Source organism: Emys orbicularis, chromosome 1, assembly GCF_028017835.1.
Source record: "Emys orbicularis isolate rEmyOrb1 chromosome 1, rEmyOrb1.hap1, whole genome shotgun sequence".
Lineage (NCBI taxonomy): Eukaryota > Metazoa > Chordata > Testudines > Emydidae > Emys > Emys orbicularis.
This window is the reverse complement of record NC_088683.1, coordinates 187,079,251-187,100,465: the sequence shown is the minus strand read 5'-3', so window position 1 is coordinate 187,100,465 and position 21,215 is coordinate 187,079,251. Positions and strand designations below refer to the sequence as shown.

At 38.9% G+C, this 21,215-nt stretch overlaps 1 protein-coding gene across 1 annotated transcript in view; it reads right to left on the bottom strand.

Moving 5' to 3' along the window:
• The window catches only part of ROBO1 (roundabout guidance receptor 1), a gene marked incomplete at its 5' end in the record, with an annotated part of 534,368 nt that overhangs the window by 96,517 nt on the left and 416,636 nt on the right, over positions 1–21,215 (bottom strand). Inside the window, 2 exons of the mRNA XM_065420893.1 lie at positions 16,616–16,743; positions 18,026–18,164. Of these exons, the coding sequence (XP_065276965.1) occupies positions 16,616–16,743; positions 18,026–18,164 (267 nt within the window). The remainder of the gene's footprint in view (positions 1–16,615; positions 16,744–18,025; positions 18,165–21,215) is intronic.

Here is a 21,215-nt window from a genome sequence, read left to right as displayed (position 1 = left end):
GGGTGAGTTTCATATCAAAATGTAAGCAAGTTTGTTAAAGAGGCATCATGTGCTTAAAAAAAAATTGGACTCCTGAGTTTTATTAGTCTTCTATTGATAGTTAAAGTTATTATATTTGAAGAGAAGTGAGAGAAGGTCTCTTTATTATTATAGCTTTGCTTTTGACAGCACTTTGCGTATAGCTTTTAGTGAGTCAGTTTCCACTATGTCTGTGATGGTTTTTCACACAGCAACAAGGGTAAGAAAACACTAGTTTTAAAATAGGAAAAATGCTACTGCAAAACCACAAAAACTGACAAAGAGACTAAGGAAGAGGTGTAGTACCTGAAGCTGTTTTTAACATTTTTGAAACTAACTCACTTTTAAGTAAACACTGTCTTTTAAGCATTAGTTTTACATTGCAACAGAGATATGCATTTAAAAATTAAATACAAAGAGAGCGCACAATTATTGCTGTTAAAATTATTTTCTTAAAATGTGAGCTTTATAGTGAGAGAAATGAACAAAAATAGTGAACAAAGTGATTTACTGATTAATGACAATCTTTTAATACTTTATTCATGCCAGCAATCCTATCTGTCTCATTGGGACTACTGATGTCAATAAGTCTACACACTAGAGCAGGAATTTGCTAGTTCTGGCCCAAATGCTAAATACAAGTACAGTTGTGGATGTCAGTAAAACAACTATTGTACTTGACAGATGTACAAATGTGATCAAGAATAGCTTCAAACACACAGTATGTAATGCCTGCATTTCTAAATAGCTAATTTTCCCCACAGAACTGTATGCAAACGTAGATCTAATATTTCATTGTGTTTAGTCTGATTTTAAAAATTATAGCACAAGACCTGGAGTTCGGCAATCTTGGTTACTGGTTTGACTTTCCTTCCCAATCAGGACTTGGACAAATCACAATCATGTGCCTCAGTTTCTCATTCCGGAAAATTGCGATAATAGTCATCTACTTCACAAAACAAAGGACTAAGGTGATAAGAAGCTTCATCAATTTAAATTAATAAAGTGCTGTTGAGATTCCATGCTGGAAGGCACTAAAGAAGTGTCATGTATTATCATATTACTTATTCATTACTTATCAGTATAACTATTACTGTTTGTAAATTAGTGCCAGGTTCTCAGAAGCTCCCTTGCTATTCAGCTGAGGCAAGTTGAATTTGATCAGAGCTCTGGTTGTTGTTTTTTCTAATATATCTTTCAAATAAAATCCATTCTAAAACCTAAGAACCATGGATACTTAAATCTTTATTTCTTCATCACCTTCTTGACACTTCTCTTCTATGGCACTATATATTCTAGTATAAAAGATTCAAAACCATATAATTCTATGCAATAGGAATCAAATAATAGTAATCTTCATTTATGTACTGCTTCTTAAAAACTTTAATCTAAGAAGTTTTAAATGAACTGGTATTTACTTGTAAATGCCTGTCAAAATTTCAGGTGACTGGTAATGAGGTTTCCAATTCTGTTGCAGGGGAAAAAACATTTTCATAATGTTGCCCAGATTTTATATATCCTCTGCATATCAAATAAAGAACTAGCGTTATGCCAGATTAATCCTCTTTCAAGTGAGAAACAACAGAGGTTGGACAGGCCTACAGGGACAGAGACTGATGGGAGATGGGATGCTAGTGGCAGCTGTGTGTTTATGTATGTTGGGGTGGAGCAGACAGGTAGTTTGGGAAGGAGAAGCAGATAGGTAGGGTGACAGGCAATGGAGCGGGCACAGAGCATGTAAGAGGCAGAGGGCCAGTCAGAGAGAAGACAAGAAGTGGACATAGTGGAGAAGCTGCAGAGCTGGCTAAGGAGAGCAAGTTCTCTGAAAAGAAAGTGTTGCAGTGAGATGGGTGTGTTGCAAACTTTTGATCCCCCAGTTCTTCCCAGTGTGCTACACCACTTGGTCCATGACTAGGGCTCCCACAGTAATCCAAACAACAACAACAACTACTGGAGTGGCTGGACTAAAGGATGTAGAAAAGTCTGTGTGATGGGTTGTGAGTGCTTAATGAGTTGATCGAGCCTTGACTGCTGATTCTTTTGGAAAATCCAGAAGTCTTTCCATTAATTTTAGAGTCATTACTCATAAAAGGGCTTCAACCCCCACAGAAATATGTTCCAAACCTGACATCACTAAACAGGTGATATAAATATATCAAATATAATTACACCCTTTTTATTTTTAACTAAAAATAATTAAATTATACAGGCTCCAGTATGTAAATAGCAGATTTTGCTTTTTACAAATTGATTGCCAATACTGCGTAGTTGTCTTGCTTGCATTTTTAAATACATGTATTGGTAAAAAAGGTAGTCTAAGTCAATGTGCTGTATTCCTTTTCTCCAGTGGTTTCTTTTTGTACGTTGCTCTGATCTTATCAAGGCAATCTGAAACCCTTAGTATCCTCAAGATGCCCATTTCTCATGCAGTCATTTGTGTAAAGTATCATTTTCTACAGAGCAATAAAAGACGACCAACATTTCCAGCTCTAAAAAATTTAAATACTGCCATTCATCTGTCTGCATGCCACAATTAAGAGAATATAGGAAAATAATACCAGGTACATTACAGAAGAATTAGGGTATCCCTTTTCACCCTTGTTCTTTGCTCTCCATCTAGAAATGTTATTTTCAGCTGCTACTTATTGCGTTGCAGATACATACATAATTTGACATTTTTTTCAAATATTCTGTTAGAAAATATTTTCATTTAAGGCCTGATTGGATACCCTTACTCACAAAGAACAATAACTTGCACCATAAATAGTCCCATTGACTTCAATGGAGCGCCTTGTGTGGTAAGTTGTGTGGTACGCGTCCCGCAGCCCCCACTGGCCTGGAGCGGTGAACCGGGGCCAGTGGGAGCCGCGATCGGCCAAACCTGTGGACGTGGCAGGTAAACAAACCGGTCTGGCTCGCCAGGGAGCTTACCCTGGCGGGCTGCGTGCCAAAGGTTGCTGATCCCTGATCTAGAGCAGTGGTCTACAAACTTTTTTGATCGCGCACCCCCTGCTCCTGGCCGAACTGTCGAAGCAAAAAAAAAAAAAAACACCGCTCAGACTCCCGGCCAAACTGCCAAGGGAGGGAAAAAAAGAAAAAAAGCCGCGCACCCCAAAGGATCCTCTTGCGCACCCCACTTTGGAGACCACTGATCTAGAGCATAGTATAGTCTCCAGACGGAAGTGGTGGAATCCCCAACAATTTCAACAATAATGCTTCAAATACACAGCAAGAAAAAAAAGGAAGTGAAATGCCACTGAAAAGTAGCTGTCAAGAGCCTTAACATATATCATTCAAGTTATAAATAAACCTCAACTAGTCAAGTTCTCTTCCTAGATGGACATTTGAATAGGTCTCTGAAGTGGATTGGTTGGAATTCTCTGCTTCACCTGAAAATGCTACTCCCATGATATGCACGGATTGTGCTGTAATCGAGACATCTCAGGAAAGTAGCACGGTCTCATAGGAATGGGTGGTGTATTCAAAAGTTTGATGCTACCATTTGGGAAAGACAGGTACTGTACTGGTACAAATTCAATGCTGAAAATTTAATTATGCCTAGAGGTGGTTTGACAAATATGATGTGAAAGATGCATGTGTGGGTAGGTTATTAGGACATGTTATCAAAACTGCACGGTATGCCATCACCACATATATTGTGCTAGTTTAGTAGCATCACCTCTGAAGCCACTAGCAACAAGAGGTGAACTTAAATTGCAAAGATTCAAAGTCATAACTGTTTTCTGCATCTCATTGAGCAGCCAGACACACATGCAGCTGGAGCTCTGCAATGTATGTGACAAACAATTCTGTGTTGGTGTTACTGCCAAGATGTCACCAGCCTTTTTAGTTGGCACAGGAAATTCAGACGAGCACAAGGCTGACATATCATTTAAATCTCCCTTTTTTGTTTTCAATGGTAGTTACTGGCTGCTGAGAACTTTTAAAAATCCGGTCACTTCATTTAGATGCCTACTGGGGACTGAGCCCTTTGGAAAATCTGGCCTCCAACTGAGGGTGCTGGGCCCTAAAATCTGGCTCCATCCCCATTGTATGACTGTGTCTCATTTGTAAAATCAGCATTGCATTATATCTGCCTTATATGGAGCTGTGAAACTTACTTTTAAATTATTTTAAGCTCCTCAGATGAAGAATGCTATTCAGGTGAAAAAAATACTGCAGTGAAGTGGCTTTTTGTGGGAGGAGGGTGAGTAAGAAACTTACTGAAACTATTTCTACGTTGCAGACTTTACTGAAACCAACTATGAAATAATAAAGTTGATAATCTCTTTTTGCAGTAGCCACTGAATAAAAAGGTTTTCATTACAAAATAAAATAAAATTAAAGAGACCACCTGTGGTGTGGTTCAAAAAGTCAGCACTTCTCAGGTTAAAACATGCACAACTTTCAGTTTAAAATGTTTATGAATTCTGTAGTCATTGCCTGGGGGTGATATGAGCCCTCTTGGAGAAGCTCTGAACTATGGAGGATGTGTGTGTGTGTAGATATTTGAGACGATTTAGTCCCTCAACCTGCTTTTCTCCCAAAGAAAAGACAAAAAATAGGCATATTAGAGATTTCTAGCAGAAAACATTTTATAAACTAGTGACAATTTAGGGAGCACAGATGGGACGAGAATCCCCATAACCAGATTTACACTGGTGTAACTCCATCCATTTCAAAACTGAAGCAATGCCATAAATGAAGCATTTTTTTTTTAGTTTTGCACAGCTCAGAGCAGGAACGGTGTTTTACGCTGTGTTTAGAAAGGACCTAGCTACTTTGGGTACTATTACAATCTAAGTAAATACTAATGCCTTAAAAAAAGCCAGCCAGAAACTGTAAATAAGCTACTTGAATAAGAGCATAAAAGACATGATGATAGCCTAATGCAGTTGGAACAACTCCTAGGAACCTTCTAATATGTTTTTGTTATTTTTTTTTTTTTAAAGAGATAATGGAGTCTGAATTTTCCTGTCATCTGGTTATGGCACCACAGTTCTCTACTTAGGAAAGATTATTTAAAACCCATAGAAAATGTTCTCTGTCTTTCAGAATTAAATCTGTTAGGGCTGCATTGCAAAAGCTAAAACTAAACTGTACAATTACAGATTAACAAATGGAAACCTTATGCTGACAATACATTAAAGCTATTTGGGAAGAGTGGAGGAAGACTCCGTGATCAATGGCTACAGACACTCAGTAAAAAGGAAGGACAGTAAATCACTACCATGAAATAACTTTTGAACCTTAGAAAATGTTATTTGTGATACCTGATGAGGAATACTGTCAAGTGAAACAGATACACTTTTAAAGAGATCTGAATTTTAAAAAATGGCATTGCTAGCAAGTAAAAATAAATAAATGGAGTTCACATATGGCAGACCTACTGCAAAGTTGTTTTGGCTTTTAAACGCATAAAACAAATCATGAACTATCAGGTACTTCTAATTACAGATAGTAAAAAGTGACACAAATGTAAGAATCTGGAATTAACCAGCCTGGTTACGCCAGTATCAGCAACAAATCTTGGCTATTTTCCTGTTGGTTGTGGTAGAAAAGAGCTGCTCAGGGAAGAAACCACATCTTTGGGAAGAGAAAACCCTTTGATTTAGTTACTACTGCTCTGTTTCCAGGATATATCAATTTAGCCTGGTCAGAACTTCTGCCCTGGATTTACTGAGCTGCATTTCAGAGAGTGGCAGCATTGAGTGCTAACATTGATGAACTCAACGTTTTCTCTTAATTCCTGCCAAAGGACCCTCTCTGTACTTAAACTACTGGTAGGCCAGAGGGAGGGGAAGAGACAAGGCCATAAAATACTTCCTGGAAAGGAGAATTCACAGAGACAACTCTGTGGAACCTCTTGATTTGCATAGTGACAGAAGCCCGGGCTTTCAACATGCTGTAAACCCTCCGGCAGTGCCATCAGGGAGAGCTGGCAGTTAGCTTGGAGAAAAGCCAATATAAAAAGGATCATGCCTGCCTTTGAAATATGGAATGAGAGCAGAAAGCCCATCGTATTCGCACTAAGAAGCAGGGGTACCCCGTCAGAGAAAGAAAAGCAGCAGGATGCATGATGTAAGCCTCAGTAGTATCACGCGGTGGCAAATGAATCTTGTAGAATATATTGTGCGTGGCTGATGGGGCAAATGTTTGGACTACAATCTTGGGAGTACCTTTGCAGTCATTCACAGCAAATAGAAGAGGATACCAATAGAAGTAAAAAGCAACAGAGGGTCCTGTGGCACCTTTAAGACTAACAGAAGTATTGGGAGCATAAGCTTTCATGGGTAAGAACCTCACTTCTTCAGATGCAAGTGAGGTTCTTACCCACGAAAGCTTATGCTCCCAATACTTCTGTTAGTCTTAAAGGTGCCACAGGACCCTCTGTTGCTTTTTACAGATTCAGACTAACACGGCTACCCCTCTGATAATAGAAGTAAGTACATTGCTCCTGCAGGAAGCAGAATTTACATGTTCAGTGTATGTCATTCAGGCCTGCAGCAACAAGATTTTTCTTGCACTAGAGGATCATGACATAGTGCCTGGTTACATACTGTAGCTTGAACTATGAAGACTTTTAAGAGTACTGTATATATCCTTCATTTGTCCCTCTAACTGACCTAGCTATTATTCAACACATAATGAAAGAGAATTTTAATGCCCAAACATACCAAAGATAGTAGTCACAAAATGGTATAGTAAACCTGCTCCTTAGCAAAACAATGTAAGAGTGCAGTGTTTACTGTTGAAAAGTCGGCATTTGTCACCAGTTAGCACACATGATGTCTGAGTTTACCACAGCTTTTCCATTAAACAAGAAATAAATGTGGATCTGGGTGGGGTAAGGGTTTTTTTCTGGGATTCAGAGGGGCTGGCTGTTGGGGTAAGATACTATTTAATTTTATTTTCATTCTTGTAATTTGTTGTAGGGATATCGAGAGTCTGGAGAGGCACACCTTTCATTATCAGATAAATGGAAAAAAATTAAACAATATGTATCGTATCTGCTGGCAAATGTTTTCTTTTAATCATGATCACTGTATACAGGGAGTCTCACAACAATTTTTTTGGTGGCCTCAGAGTGCGGCCACTAACTATTGCTGGTGGCTGTTCTGACAATTTTCATTAAATACTTAATTAACTTTAGGAAAAACAAATACATAGGCATGTATACATGTCCAAATCATTGCAATTTATTTCTGTAGAGGGTTTTTTGCAGACTCAATAATAAAAATAATGTACAGTTGTCTCTATTCTATGCTGGTCCTAAACAGAATAGAAACACAAATAAGCTGCTTTGCACATTCTTGTGTTTTTGTGTTGTGGTTTCTTTTGCCCCCCCTCCCTTTTTTTTTTTTTTTTAAGACTTGCTAGCTAGTAAATCTGCTGCTGTGAAAAGAGTAACATTTATTTGTTTGTTAATATTACTTTTCACAGCAGCAGACTTGCTAGCTAGCTGGAAGACTGTTAAAAGTGATATTAGCAAATGTACCAATATCAATTTTCACAGCAGATTTATTCAGCCCTGGCAAGCCAGAGGACAAATTAAGTCCTGGAAGGGGAGGTGGGTAGGGAGACAGCGCAGCGGGCACCAGGGGCAATATGTGAGGGGGTGTAAGCTGAGGGCCCGCCTCCGCGGCCGGGTCAGAGCCCGAAGCCCTATGAACGGAGCCTGCTGCCCACCACTCCAGGGCTGAGGCCTGAAGTCCGAGCCTCACCACCCCAGGAAGGTGGGGAACTCACTGGCTGCCTCTGGCGTTTGTGGACCCCCTGCTAGTGCTCCTCCCCTCCCCCCAATCACTGCCCAGGAGGCTGTGGCCACAAGAAAAGCTCCTGGTGGCCGCATGCGGCCATGGTGGCCACATTTGAGAAACACTGGTATAGATCTTCCTGTAAAAAACAAAATAGGAGTTGGACACAGAGCAGAAAATTCAAGCTTACCTTTATATTGGTGTTTAGCATAATTTCATATAATCCAAGGATATTTCACAATGAACATAAAATATACACACCTGTTTATGATCCAACCAACCACAGGATAATATTGTCACCCCATTATCTACCAATTTCATACATACACACAAAATTCCCCCAAGAGAAGAAAAATTGAGCAACTTGATGTAAAATTCTATTTTAATCAATTCTGATAGTACAATTATTTAAACATTGTCTGCAACAGTGAAGACTATTACATCAGTTATCGATTTTTTCCTAACTATAAAGCTTAGGAAAGCATAGTCTTCAATAGCTCTATTTAATTAAATATTCTTTAGTTGGTGATTAAAAGCCATTGTTTTCATGTTCTTTACAGCACTGACAAAAAAATTTCAACAAGTTGAAACCCCCTAGCTTTAAGGTATTTTTAATGTCATACTTCTTTGGACCACTGCTGGTCCATAGCACTTGGAATGATTTCCTAAGAGGCAGGTGGTTCCCTTCCTTGTTTCCAGTAGCTAACTTGGATTCAGAGACTTGATATGAAAACAAAAAAACAAAACAAAAAACTTTTCTAACATTACTTTTTCTCTGTAAGCAATTGCTGTAGTAATTGTGCAGTTACTACTGAGATGGGAATTGGTCCGGAAGTTCGTGAATGGTAGGGAAGATAATTCATGAAATAATCTATTAAAATGTGGGTCACACCATGAAAAAGTTTAAGAATATCATAGAACCTAATTTCTTAATTAAAGCTCCAATTCAAAAATGTAATTTTTTAAAACTTAGGAACGGTTATTTATTAAGCTATGTTAAATGGATTTGAAGAGCTCTGTGTAAGCTTGAAAGCTTGTCTCTCTCACCAACAGAAGTTGTTCCAATAAAAGATATTACCTCACCCACCTTGTCTCTCTCAAGATTTATATCAGTTCACTTGAAATAGTGGAAGCAACAGATCACTGATAGAAATCTCAAGTGCTGTCATAGTTATGGCAGTCATTAAGGGTAAAATGGCTGTTCCTTAAGCTATAAAACCACAAGTGGTGCTTTCCCTCATTCGTCTTTTCACAAATTTGTTAATAAGAATCACTACATTTTACAGGACACTCTTGTGGCTTATTATTTTGTCTGTGTTTTGATTGGGAATTATAGGTAGGATATGACCTAAGAGTTTTAGGAATAAAAAAAAAAACACATCTGCTTTCAAAAGGAAAAATACATTTGAATTAGAGAGGGACCCAAGACAGGACGTTCAGATCCAAATCAGGAACCCAACTTCAAAATTCAAGGGTGTTCAGATCCAGGGATTTGTTTGGGTCCTTCTCTAATGTCAATAGTGGGTTCCAAATATCACACTATTTTTAAAGCCACATTAAAAAAATCAAAATTTAATTTATTCTTATTATTTTAATTAATGAGCTGGAGATGCCCTCACAGGAACTATATTTACAATCAAACTCAGTATCACCCAAAACTGCATAAAAATGAATATATCATCTGATAAATACAGCAGCAAACTCCTTGTGCCTTCTGCCCCCTCCAAAATCCCTATCAAAATGATGGGTCTTTTGCAGCATGCCTTGAGGGTTAAACTTGACCTATTTTGGACCAACGGGGGAGGGGGACGGGGGAACACTACAAAACAAAGATGCTTCTCCCTATCTTATTAAACTCTGGCTCCTAGTTTATCTAAAGGTTTTGGTCACTATCGCCCTTGCATAGAAGCATGGATCATAGTTAGCCTCAAGTGAACTGCCAATACAAGCAAAAACACAATCGACCCCTGATCTAACTAACCTCACAGAACTGCTGGAGTCGCATACTCCTCCAGAATAGTATCGCTGTTCCTGCCCTGTCATCAACACTGAGTATCTTTACTAGTATTCTAGAATCCTTTGCACTTGTCCTTCAAAGCTGAAGCTCTGTAACCAGCGCATAGGATTCTGGGGTGCATCTGAGACCTAAAGAAACCTGATACACGTGAGTATGCAAAGGATCCTTGTTTTGGATATACGAGACTGTGATCCAAAGACCTCTTGATGCCAACTGCAGAAGGTACAAGGGTTCCCAGGGGAACAGGGATCTCCTTAATTCACCAGAAGGGGTATAGTAAGGTCTCTACTGAAAGCCTGTGTCAAATTAATTATCATAATCATTGTGCGATGTATTATGGAAATTAAGTGTGGAGTGTTGACCATTGACCCCTGACCTGATCTTGAAGGATCTCTAGTTTTGGATTAAAAAAAAAATCTATCTGCTAAGCATGCTTATAAAAATAATAATGGAAGCTATAATGCAAGTAGGGAAACCAGAGTGTACGTATATATATATCAGTATTGAAAACAGGCTTGGCTATATTAAAAGTAAAAGTATAGTAAAAGTAAAAATATAGTAAAGAATGCAGTTACCATAAGTTAGCATGAATGATATATACTTGACCTAAGATTATGAAATCTAGCAAAATATATCTTGTGATAATTTAGCAATGTGTCTTGTGATAACCCAGTAAACCACAAATGAACAAATAACAGAATTTTAGAGGCTTTCTCCAATAGCTATATTGAAGAATCAAAGTTATGATGAAAGGAACAGATGGAAATGGTTTGGGTAACTGTTGAAAATGTAATTATGGTCTCCCAGAATGCCAGATATGGTCCCCTGGAACACCAAGCACAGGCAGGGGGTCAAAACCTAATCAGATTTGGTCTTGGATGTATGTGTGTGGAATTGAAAAAAGCATCTAAAAAGTTGTCAAACCCATCCCTAGTTGGGACATCCAGAAGGCAGAAGCCTGTGCAGTCTCACCCTCTTATGTAGGTCTCCACTTACTTTGTTTCAATGTCACCTCCACTGGCTCTATTAGGTTGCGAATATGCCAGTACAGTAACTCCTCACTTAAAGTCGCCCCGGTTAACATTGTTTCGTTGTTACGTTGCTGATCAATTAGGGAACATTCTCGTTTAAAGTTGTGAAATGCTCCCTTCTAACGTCGTTTGGAAGCCACCTGCTTTGTCTACTGCTTGCAGGAAGAGCAGCCCGTTGCAGCTAGCTGGTGGGGGCTTGGAACCAGGGTGGACTGGCAGCCCCCCATCAGCTCCCCGCTCCCCTAAGTTCCCTGTGCAGATGCTGCCTGCAGTTCAGCTGTGTCCCTCCCCCCACTGCCATGTGCTGCTCCTGCCCTCTGCCTTGGAGCTTCTCCCCAAGACTCCTGCTTGCTATGCGCAGGGGAGGGAAGGAAGAGGGGGGCTAATGTCAGGGTGTCCCCCTCCCTCCTGCTCCTGCACCCCGCTTACCCCATCTACCATAGAGCGGGGGGGACGGTGACACCAGGGCTCAGGACAGAGGGAGATTGCAGCAGCTGCGGTCTCAGCAAGCTGATCTAATTAACAAGGCAGTGTACTTAAAGGGGAAATGCGTATATCTACCTCCATTCCTGCTGCATTGTAGAGTGAGAGAGCTAACCCCTGAGGGCTCAGCCAATTGCTAGTTCATCATTTAACAGTAAGAGAAATATCCCACCCTCTGACTCCTCCACCTCAACCAAGCTTCACAATCATCATCACTGTGTACAGTATTAAATTGTTTAAAACTTATACTGTGTGTATGTGTATATATATATATATATAGAGAGAGAGAGATAAAAAAATTTCCCTGGAACCTAACCCCCTCATTTACATTAATTCTTATGGGGAAATTGGATTTGCTTAACATCGTTTCGCTTAAAGTCGCATTTTTCAGGACCATAACTACAATGTTAAGTGAGGAGTTACTGTACAGAGGGTCGTTCTGTTATACTTATTCCAATTTTCTTACTTTTGCTGTACTGATTAATAGAAGCAATTTCGATTCACTTTAAGCATTCGCTTAAATCCCATGAAGTAAATATGACTGAAGCATGTGTTTAAGTGCTTTACTGAATAGAGATGGACCTATGCATATGCTTAAGTACTTTGCCATATCAGGGCCTAGGTTATGGGTCTATTCCAAACAAGCATTATGGTATTCTGGAAATACAGAATACCCATCCCCTTTGATCTTGTAAACATTTCTGCAACTAAGTAATTCTACATATTAGTAGGACCACTGAAAAAAAATAGGACTACTCAACATGTGTACATTTATTCACTTGCATAAGTGATTGTAAAACAGGGGCCATAGATTATTTCTGACAGTGTAGCAGCAGAAATTGTAGTCACAAAATTAGCTGCTTTAATAGCAGCATCTTGGTTTCAAGACTAACAGTTGATCTTAGGATCAAATCTAACAAATTGTCTTGAAAATAATTCAAATTGTTTTTCTTTCACTTTTTTGTTTGTTTCTGTTTTTAATTGGAGAGTCCTTAATTAAAGAAAATGAACACAGGGGCTAATGATTTTGTGGACATCAAGGATGATAAGTTCCTTATCTAATTTTCTTGTCAAAGTATCAATGTACAGAAGGATAAAACACCTCCAAAAAGACTGGGGGATTGGTATGAGAACTTCACAACAGAAGTATCCCTTTACAGACCACCTTATTCTGCTTAAGAGCTGCAGATGGCTCAGTGTTGAGAAAAGATGATAGCACCAAAGATTTCTAGAGTCAGCTACTGGAACAAGCTAAGCACTTTATGAGCAACAACTTCATTGCTATGGTAAATGTGTCAAAATAAGAGTTTGTTACTCAATACAATATTTTAAGCCCATATTTCCCCAGAACTCCCTCCTGCTGAACAGAGAAAAGGACAGAAGGATCATCATACCCACTAGCTTAGGGAAAAAGCATCAATATGACATCATTGGCTGTCTGCTAGCTGAGAAAGGAAGAGAGGGATTATCTCAATAGTGAACATCTGGATTGTGTGTATACAAAGGCAATGAAGATTTTTTTACACATAGTAATTCCTTCAGTTCCCCTTGATTTTTATCATTCAAAGGAACAGTAGTGCTGCAGTATGCTTTAATAGATTACTAACATGAAAAAGAGACGAAATTGTATCGATCTGGTTTAGTGTATTAAATGTATGTATGCATATACTGTACACACACATCTGTGATTCATTAGTTGCAAAACATACTTCACTGTAACTAATCTCGCCATACATGGGAATCACCAGGAGGGATGTATAAAAAACAAATTGATTTTATCCCTATCAACTGTAGGTATACAAAACAGTCTTAAGAAGGTTAAGGTTATGCCAAGTCTAGATTCTGGATCAGATCATAGATTGGTATTGATGAATCTGAATATCAAACTGAAAAAGTTACAGAAAGCCAAAAACTATCTAGGATGGAACCTTGAACCTCTGACAAATCAGGTGATACAAAGTCACTACCAAGAAAAAGTGACTACCAAGCGACTTGGGAACATCTGAAACATGCTACCAAAGAAGCTGCAGATAAATATGTAGGGAAGAAGTTTCTAGCTAAGAAAAATCCATGGGTAACAGATGAAATCATTGGTCAGATAGACAAAAGGAGGAAAGTAAAAGCACAAAGATCAACAGCAGAAAGAGAGGAATACCAAAGACAAAATCAAATAATACAGAATAAATGCGGATTAGCAAAGTCTGAATGGTTGAATGAGAAATGCAAGAACTTGAACAACAGGATAAAGAGAACAAACAAAGTAAGATGCATGAAAAGATAATGGCCTTTAGCTATAGAAGAAAGGGAGATCAATATGACCCTTAAGGGAAAAAATGGACACTATCTGATAGACTCTAAAGACAAGAAAGAGAGATGGTGAGAATATATTAAAGAACTATATGGTGATGATAACCTTCAAAAACTTAAATCGATGAATTAAGCCCACCAATAATGGATGAAAAAATCACAGTAGCAATAAAAAGACTTCTGAAAGGAAAAGCACTAGGTTGTGACAGAATACTAGCTGAACTGTTAAAAAGCATAGGCGGATGAAGGCTTGAAAGCTCTGTCAGATGTAATGAAGAATAAGTTTGAGAATTGCCAGAAAATTTTACAACCTGTGTATCCAAATCCTTAAAAACCAACACCACTATGGATTGTAAAAACTACGGAAAATTGACCTAATATTGCATGCCTCTAAGATGCATTTGTGAGTTGCTCATGTAACCCCTTTGGGGTTTAGGGAGCATGGCCCCTTTAAACATTTTTCCTGGGGGGAGGGGGAGAGTGAGGACAAAAAGGAGGGAAACGCCAGGGGGTGAAGCTCAGAGGGAGAGAGGGGCAGCCCGGAGAGGCCCTGGCAAAGTGAAGCAGCAGAGAACCTGCCTGAAGCCTGGGAAGGACAGGGTGGCTGATCGGGGACACCCCAGGACAGGAGCCAGGAGAAGCACTGTGCCAGGGAGGAATCACCCGAGAAGGACAGGCCGGAACTGGACCCAGTATCACGGCTGCCTAGAACTGCATGGGGCTGTGAGTACTGGGGCTTGGGACTCTGCATTGGGAACAAGGAGGGAGGTTGCTAGGTAGTTAAGTGGGGAGGTGGTCGCTCTGTGTGGCTTTGCAGAGAGCAGCAGAAGAGGGCGCCAGAGGGATTTGTTGGGGGAAAGTTCACTGGCGCCGAAGACGACCAGGAGCACCCAAGACTCACCACTGGACTGGAACTTTGCTCAGGACTCCTGAACTCTGTGTGCAGACACATTGCTCAGTGTCTGCCCTTTCAGACAGTGCTACCACTGGGCCCGTGGGGCGTTGGTTTGAATGCAACCCTGTTTTACTGCTCCCCCTATATTTCCCCTTGTTGTTTTTCTCCTCTCATCCCTCTGTAAATAAATATCTCCCTTTCTTATATCCACTGTACTTTGTGTGTGTGTGTGTGTGTGTGTGTGTGTGTGTGTGTGTGTGTGTGTGTGTGTGTGTGTGTGTGTGTGTGTGTTCACTCTGGGGGGTTTGGAACATGTGCCCCTGGGGTGAAAGGGATTTCTCCTGCTCCATTCCTGCGCGCACCTTCTCTTGGCCAGAGCTGCCTGCAGAGCAGACTCCATCTTGGCCATGAGGGCGCTAAAGTTACACTCAATACCAAATTAAAGGAAAGATTGATAAGGAAATAAGCAAACAACAATACAGGTTCAAATGTGGAAAGGGCACGATCAACGCCATTATGAACTTGAAGCTCATATTAGAAAGATCAATTGAAATGGGGAAAACAGCATACTTGTGTTTCACTGACTTCCAAAAAGCACTTGACAGAATCTACCTCTACAAATTGCTCAATATATAAGATCTGTGTGGATTGATGGATAGAAACACTGAGTAATAAAACAATTACACTGGAATCAGAAGGTAATTATAACGGGAGATGAAAATGAAAATCTAATAGAGATCAAGAGAGAAAACTGAGACAAGATGATCAACTTTATTCAACATTTATAGCGAGTGCTTAATTAAATTAATACAGGAAACAGAAGAAGGTATTAAGATGAGTGGAAAAATTGGTGAATAATTTCTTCTATTCAGATGATAGTGCTGATGGTTGATTCGGAAGATCTCATGATGTTAGTAGAGATTATATATGAATATGGCAAAGAATATGGTCTAAAGTGGAATGTGGATAAGAAAAAAAAATTATGGTGTTAGACAAGGATCCTGGGAAAACACATAAGAGTCCAGTGAATGAGACAGACATACAAGTAAGAAATTATTGCTACTTAGGAAGCATCTTTACAGAAGATCAGATACTGAAGTCACACCAGACTAGAAAGAGCAAAAGAGATATCTGGAAGAATAAACATCTGATGAGATTGGTGATTATTGGGATTTAGCAAATGCTATTAGAGATCTTATTAAAAGAATGATTCAATTTGCAGGGCACATTTTAAAAGGGTCAGTGGCACAACATGTTTACAGGCACTGGAAGGGAAAACTGGAAATGATCTTGGATGAATGGTGTGGTGTACTGGGTGGATCAAAAGGACCATTCATCCACAAGAGATCAGCAGAGGATCATACAGAATGGACTACCATGGTTGCAAACTTCCACTAATAGAGATGCCACATAAGATGATGGTGAAATATCTTACCATTTGGGAATCTAAAAAATGTCAACATTACTACTTTAAATAAAAAAATCCAACGGATATTTGAAGTCACAATATCTGTATCCAGTTAAAATAATTTGAGGTGATAATAGTCACAGAAAGGAGAAAAAAGTTCTCCTGTCTCCTAAGCTTTTAAATACAAAGTTTAGAAATAACATGCTTCTAAAGGCATTGCAGTTCAAAATGCATTCCCTTCCCAGCATTGAACATTAATTCTTTTCACACTTCTGAAAAAAAATATTTGAAATTATTTATTCATGGAGGTTAAGTCCATTAATGGCTATTAGCCAGGATGGGTAAGGAATGGTGTCCCTAGCCTCTGTTTGTCAGAAGGTGCAGGAGAGAGATCACTTGATCATTGCCTGTTAGGTTCGCTCCCTCTGGGTCACCTGGCATTGGCCACTGTCGGCAGAGAGAATGCTGGGCTGGATGGACCCTTGGTCTGACCCCGTATGGCCATTCTTATGTTATGCTCTGAAATGCTTCAGTAGTTTAACAGTGCTCAAATAATCAAACCAAAATGATCTTTCTGTATTTTTTATAACATAGCCTATCACATTCAATATTAATTATGGTTCTATTAAAGTTACTGAATAGAAAATCCATTTTCTTTCCTTTTTCTGGGGTTAAGTATTATATAAAGAAACAGCTTACCTTGAACTGTTAGCGTTGCTGATGCTTCAGCTTTTCCAACCATATTTTCGGCAACACAAGTATAAGACCCCATGTCTCCTGCCATAACTTTCCGGATTTTCAAGGTGTGATCATCACGGATTTCATATCTTAAATACATATAACAGCAAATAAGTGTGATTGTATAAATACAAATAATATTGCCAGTTTCCTTAGTGTATAAAGTGTAAGCATAAGAAGTTTTTGCCTTCAAATTCATATGTTTCTCTGAGATATGAACATATTTAAGCAATACATGAAACATGCATATTGCCTTCAAACTATGGAAAAATATTTCAAAACAACACACTTGAGAGCTTAATCTGATCTCACTTACAATGTGAAAATCAAGACCATCTCTAATAAAGTAATCGTAGTTGACTGGTAAATCTGGTGTAAGTGACATTAGACTTTGGCCTTAAGACTTTTAATTACAATGCATTTACTAAATATGTTTAATGATATTTCTGAAAGAAAAAAAATCATTCTTATATTTTTCTTCATTTGCATGTAGGAAGATGTAAAAATCAGGAGCTATAAGGGTTTAAAAGATTAAAAAAGCAGCATTGTTCTTATGAACATAACCAAAGGCCATCTTAAAGTCAAGCTAAAACATAACTCATTCAATCATTTTATAAGGCAATAACATAGCCTTATAATATTCCCTCCAATTTCATCACCTTTTACTCATCTTTGCATAATGTAGCCAGTATGTTTCTCTTCCTAGAAAGCAGTTATTTTACCCTATATGCAGTGGTTTAACAGGGAACAGGATTTGGATGTAGAAGATGAAGGGACCCAAATGTTACAGTGTGTTCTCTTTGGGGAAAAAAAACCATCAATACTTTTAAAACCGATGATTAGTAATTTAAGCAAAATGAGGGGAAAAAACTTCATAAAATGTGTTTCCTTTTTACAAGACTATTTTACTTTCCACTCTGTTAGGCCAATGACAGAAGAAATGTGAATTGGAGACTTGATAACAAAAAAAGCAGGTCTCCTAAGAGCAGCACTATACATTAGCAGGCTGCATCTTGCATCACTTGCAATTCCATTATCCACTTCTTGGTGCTGTAGCCTAATTATATTATCTATTAGACATTTTACAGTAGGTACTTCGAGTACAGAATTCATTCATGCCATACATTGTAGTTTGAACTTGAAACTTTGGGTGTTTTTGTAGTAGATTGTAAAGATTTTAGTTCAAGCTGTTTCTAAGGTTTCAACGGAAGTGAATTATATCTTTAAGCAGAGGACCATGGGATTCAGAAATAGAAGAAGTCCTATTGGATCGCCAATCCCATCCATACAAGCACAGGAGTTATCCACTGTTAAATATCAAATTGATACCCGCACTTGATCTTATCCAAAAGGTAACTTAACATACTGCACCTTGCTTTTGGTAATTCCCCATCATCTTTTCGCCATCTTACTGTAGGTACAGGGTCGCCCCGAGCCTCACATTTAAACTCTGCACTGTCTTCCACAGTTACAGCCAAATTACTGGGTCTCTTCACAAAAGATGGTCTTTCTAAAGGAAAGGAAACAAACACTGGATTACAACTAAAGGCACAGCACTGCAAGACTTGCAGTGCCTCAGGGTGGCTGATGTGGGGATTCCAGAGTTACTTGTGTGCAGCCAGGTCAATTTTGCTGTAAGAATAACAAAAATCATGTACACAATGTAACTATGCAAATTACATCAGACCTGACTCTGGGCTTGTCTACACTACTGCTTAACTCGATGTATGTTATGTCGCTCTGGGGGATGAAAAAGCCACCCCCCCCCCGAGGGATGCAAGTTACATTGACTTAAAGCAGTGTCCGCACCCACGCTTTGTCGGCGGGAGACACTCTCCCACCCACTTAGCTTCCGCCTCTCATTGAGGTGGAGTAATTATGTCGACAAGAGAGGTCTCTCCCATCGGTATAGTGCGTCTTCACCAGACACAGGACAGCGGCGAAGCTGCATGAGTGCTGCTGCACGGATGTAGCACAGTAGTGTAGACTAGACCTAAGTGGCCTCAGTTTCTCTCCAGCAGCAGAAACAGATCTGCTGCAAGGCACCAAAGCTGACAACAGGCATCATTATTTTATTGTACCTTTGACAGAAGGCACTCATTAAGTATTGCCTCTGTAGAGACCCTGATGCGATGGTGAAGTACTGAAGATATTCTGAGGCTAGTTAAAGCCACCACAGAATCTTCAGTATGACTGCACCTTGTCATCAGTAACAGTTTGTGTTTGATAGAATCATTTCAAGTGTTAGAGCAAAGAGAAAAGTGATCATTTTCTTTCTCACGAGCACAAAGAAAAAGAAAAGTACTTCTCTATAATTCTTGTTCACAGATGTCGCTGTTATCAAGGGTCCATGCTCATAACGCGTATCAGGCAGGAACATCTATAGGTTTTGAATTTTTGGACAGCTAACCTCAACACACATGAAGTGGAAGAGAACATCCCGCTGAGCTCTAAATGTAAGTTGCTGAAAAGGTTTTATTTATATATTTGAAACATGCACTTTCCACTCTGTGGATAAGGTGGGTAGATGAGTGTGAACTTATAACAACATACCCATTACAGGTAAATATATTTTCTCCATAAGGTACAGTAAAAATTATAACAGAACCTCACTTCTGGAGTCTAAAAGTTGATGATGTTATAAAGGAGATACCATCACAAACAGGTATAATGCAGCTAACTGGCATAAAAAAAGTGTTGGTGCAACAGAAGCAAAACAGGTTTACCTGCACATTTATTTAGATAGTAATAAAAATCTCCAAAGCCCTCAAGGCATGTAGGTGCAAAAAGGTGGCAGGGAAGACTGTTGGGCACTCCGAAGCCAGTACATGAAATTCTGGAAATGGCAAGCCTAGATTTATTGAAGGAGAAGAGTCTAGATAATGATGTTTGGCAAAATTATGCAAAAGAAAAATGATTCTAACTTAGAAAACCCTATAACAATGAAATGCTGGACTGCTAGGCAATACCAGTGAACATAGCAGTCATGCAGTTCTTTAGATCCATATTCTATAGGAAGGTTAAGAATGAAAATGCTGTATTAATAGTCTAAGAGTTTCTGCCTGCTTCAAATAAGTATTAGGGCGTTTTCATAATAGACTCTCAGTAAAAAATATCTTCAGAATGTATAAGAAGGAAAGGAGAAGTTCTCCAGTTGAGAATACTTATCTATTTCAGTTTTCATATATATCATATCATTCATATATATATGAACTGAACCTGTTCTCTCAAGAACTAGGCTAGTGCCATAGCCACTACATTATTCTTCCTCTCCAGAAGGGAATCTTTTTTTCCCCCCAGGACAAAAATCAGAGATAAATTTTGAATTAAAGAGAAAACAGAAAACAAAATGAAAACCCGTGAAGATTCCTCCTTCCTTTAAGTCTTCAGAAAGGGGAATCAAACTAATACTTTCCAATAAGGCAACCATAACTCATCAATACTACCATTCCTGGGATAATGGTAAAAAAGATACTGGTGTGGGTAATTAACCAATGCAGCTGTATGGGCACTTAATATATAATAAGAATAAGAATAAGAACCATATTCATGCAAACAAAGTTTATTGAAAATTTCCAGACTTCAGAAAGTTTGGAAGTCCTAACAGTTGACTTGACTTAAATTTACCTTTAAACCAAGTGCTTCAAAGGCACCTGAAATAGAAAACATCACAGCAATATACAGGAAAATATCCTGAGCTTCCAAAAAAAAAATTACCACACTGTCTTGACGACTGCTGAGAGGATGCCAACATAGTTTGAGATGCTAAATACTGTCAACATATTAAGGAATCCCCGCCACTCATAAACACTGAACAGAATTTCAAGATGTCCAGCACCTGAACTCTAAATTGGACTGAAAACAAATCAAAGCACTTAACACTGAGCGGGCAGTGCCTCAAACAGAATAAAATACCACTGCTAGAGATAGGGTCAGCACTGAGAAACTTGAACTGAATCCAGCTATTTTCGAAGTTCGATGTTGCTGTGAAGTTTCCAAGCTCATGGGTGTAAACCCTGCACTCAAAGTGTTTGTTCCCAATATAAACAGGGTTAAGCTGTTTCCAAGCCTTATACTGCTTTGAAGCAACACTTCACACTGAGAGTCCAGAATCAGGACCGCACCGAAGATCGTGAGGCAGCCATGAAATGCCAAAGATATTCACAGGCTGCACTGCAGACATCATAGGGTCTTGTCTACAAAGGCAAAAAAGGTGTGCTTTTTCAATCAAGGTAGCTTGAGTTAGCTTAATTTGACTGAAAATCCCCTTTAATGACGATTAAACATGGTGTAATGTTTCTAGGATCATTTGAGCTAGTTGTATGGTAGCAAATTTATGCCACTCAGCAAGTATCAAAGTGGTAGCCCACCTCCTGTTTTACTAGGTCAATGTATATGTATGCATAAAACAGATCTATCCATATTTTAAGATTTCATTACTTAAATGATTCAGTTAAATTTCTGAGATTATATTAATTTCCTCATGGAAGGGGAAAATGATACATATGCTTGTTATTGCAGTTAATTCTTGTTTTGATATTATTTATAAATACTCTTATGG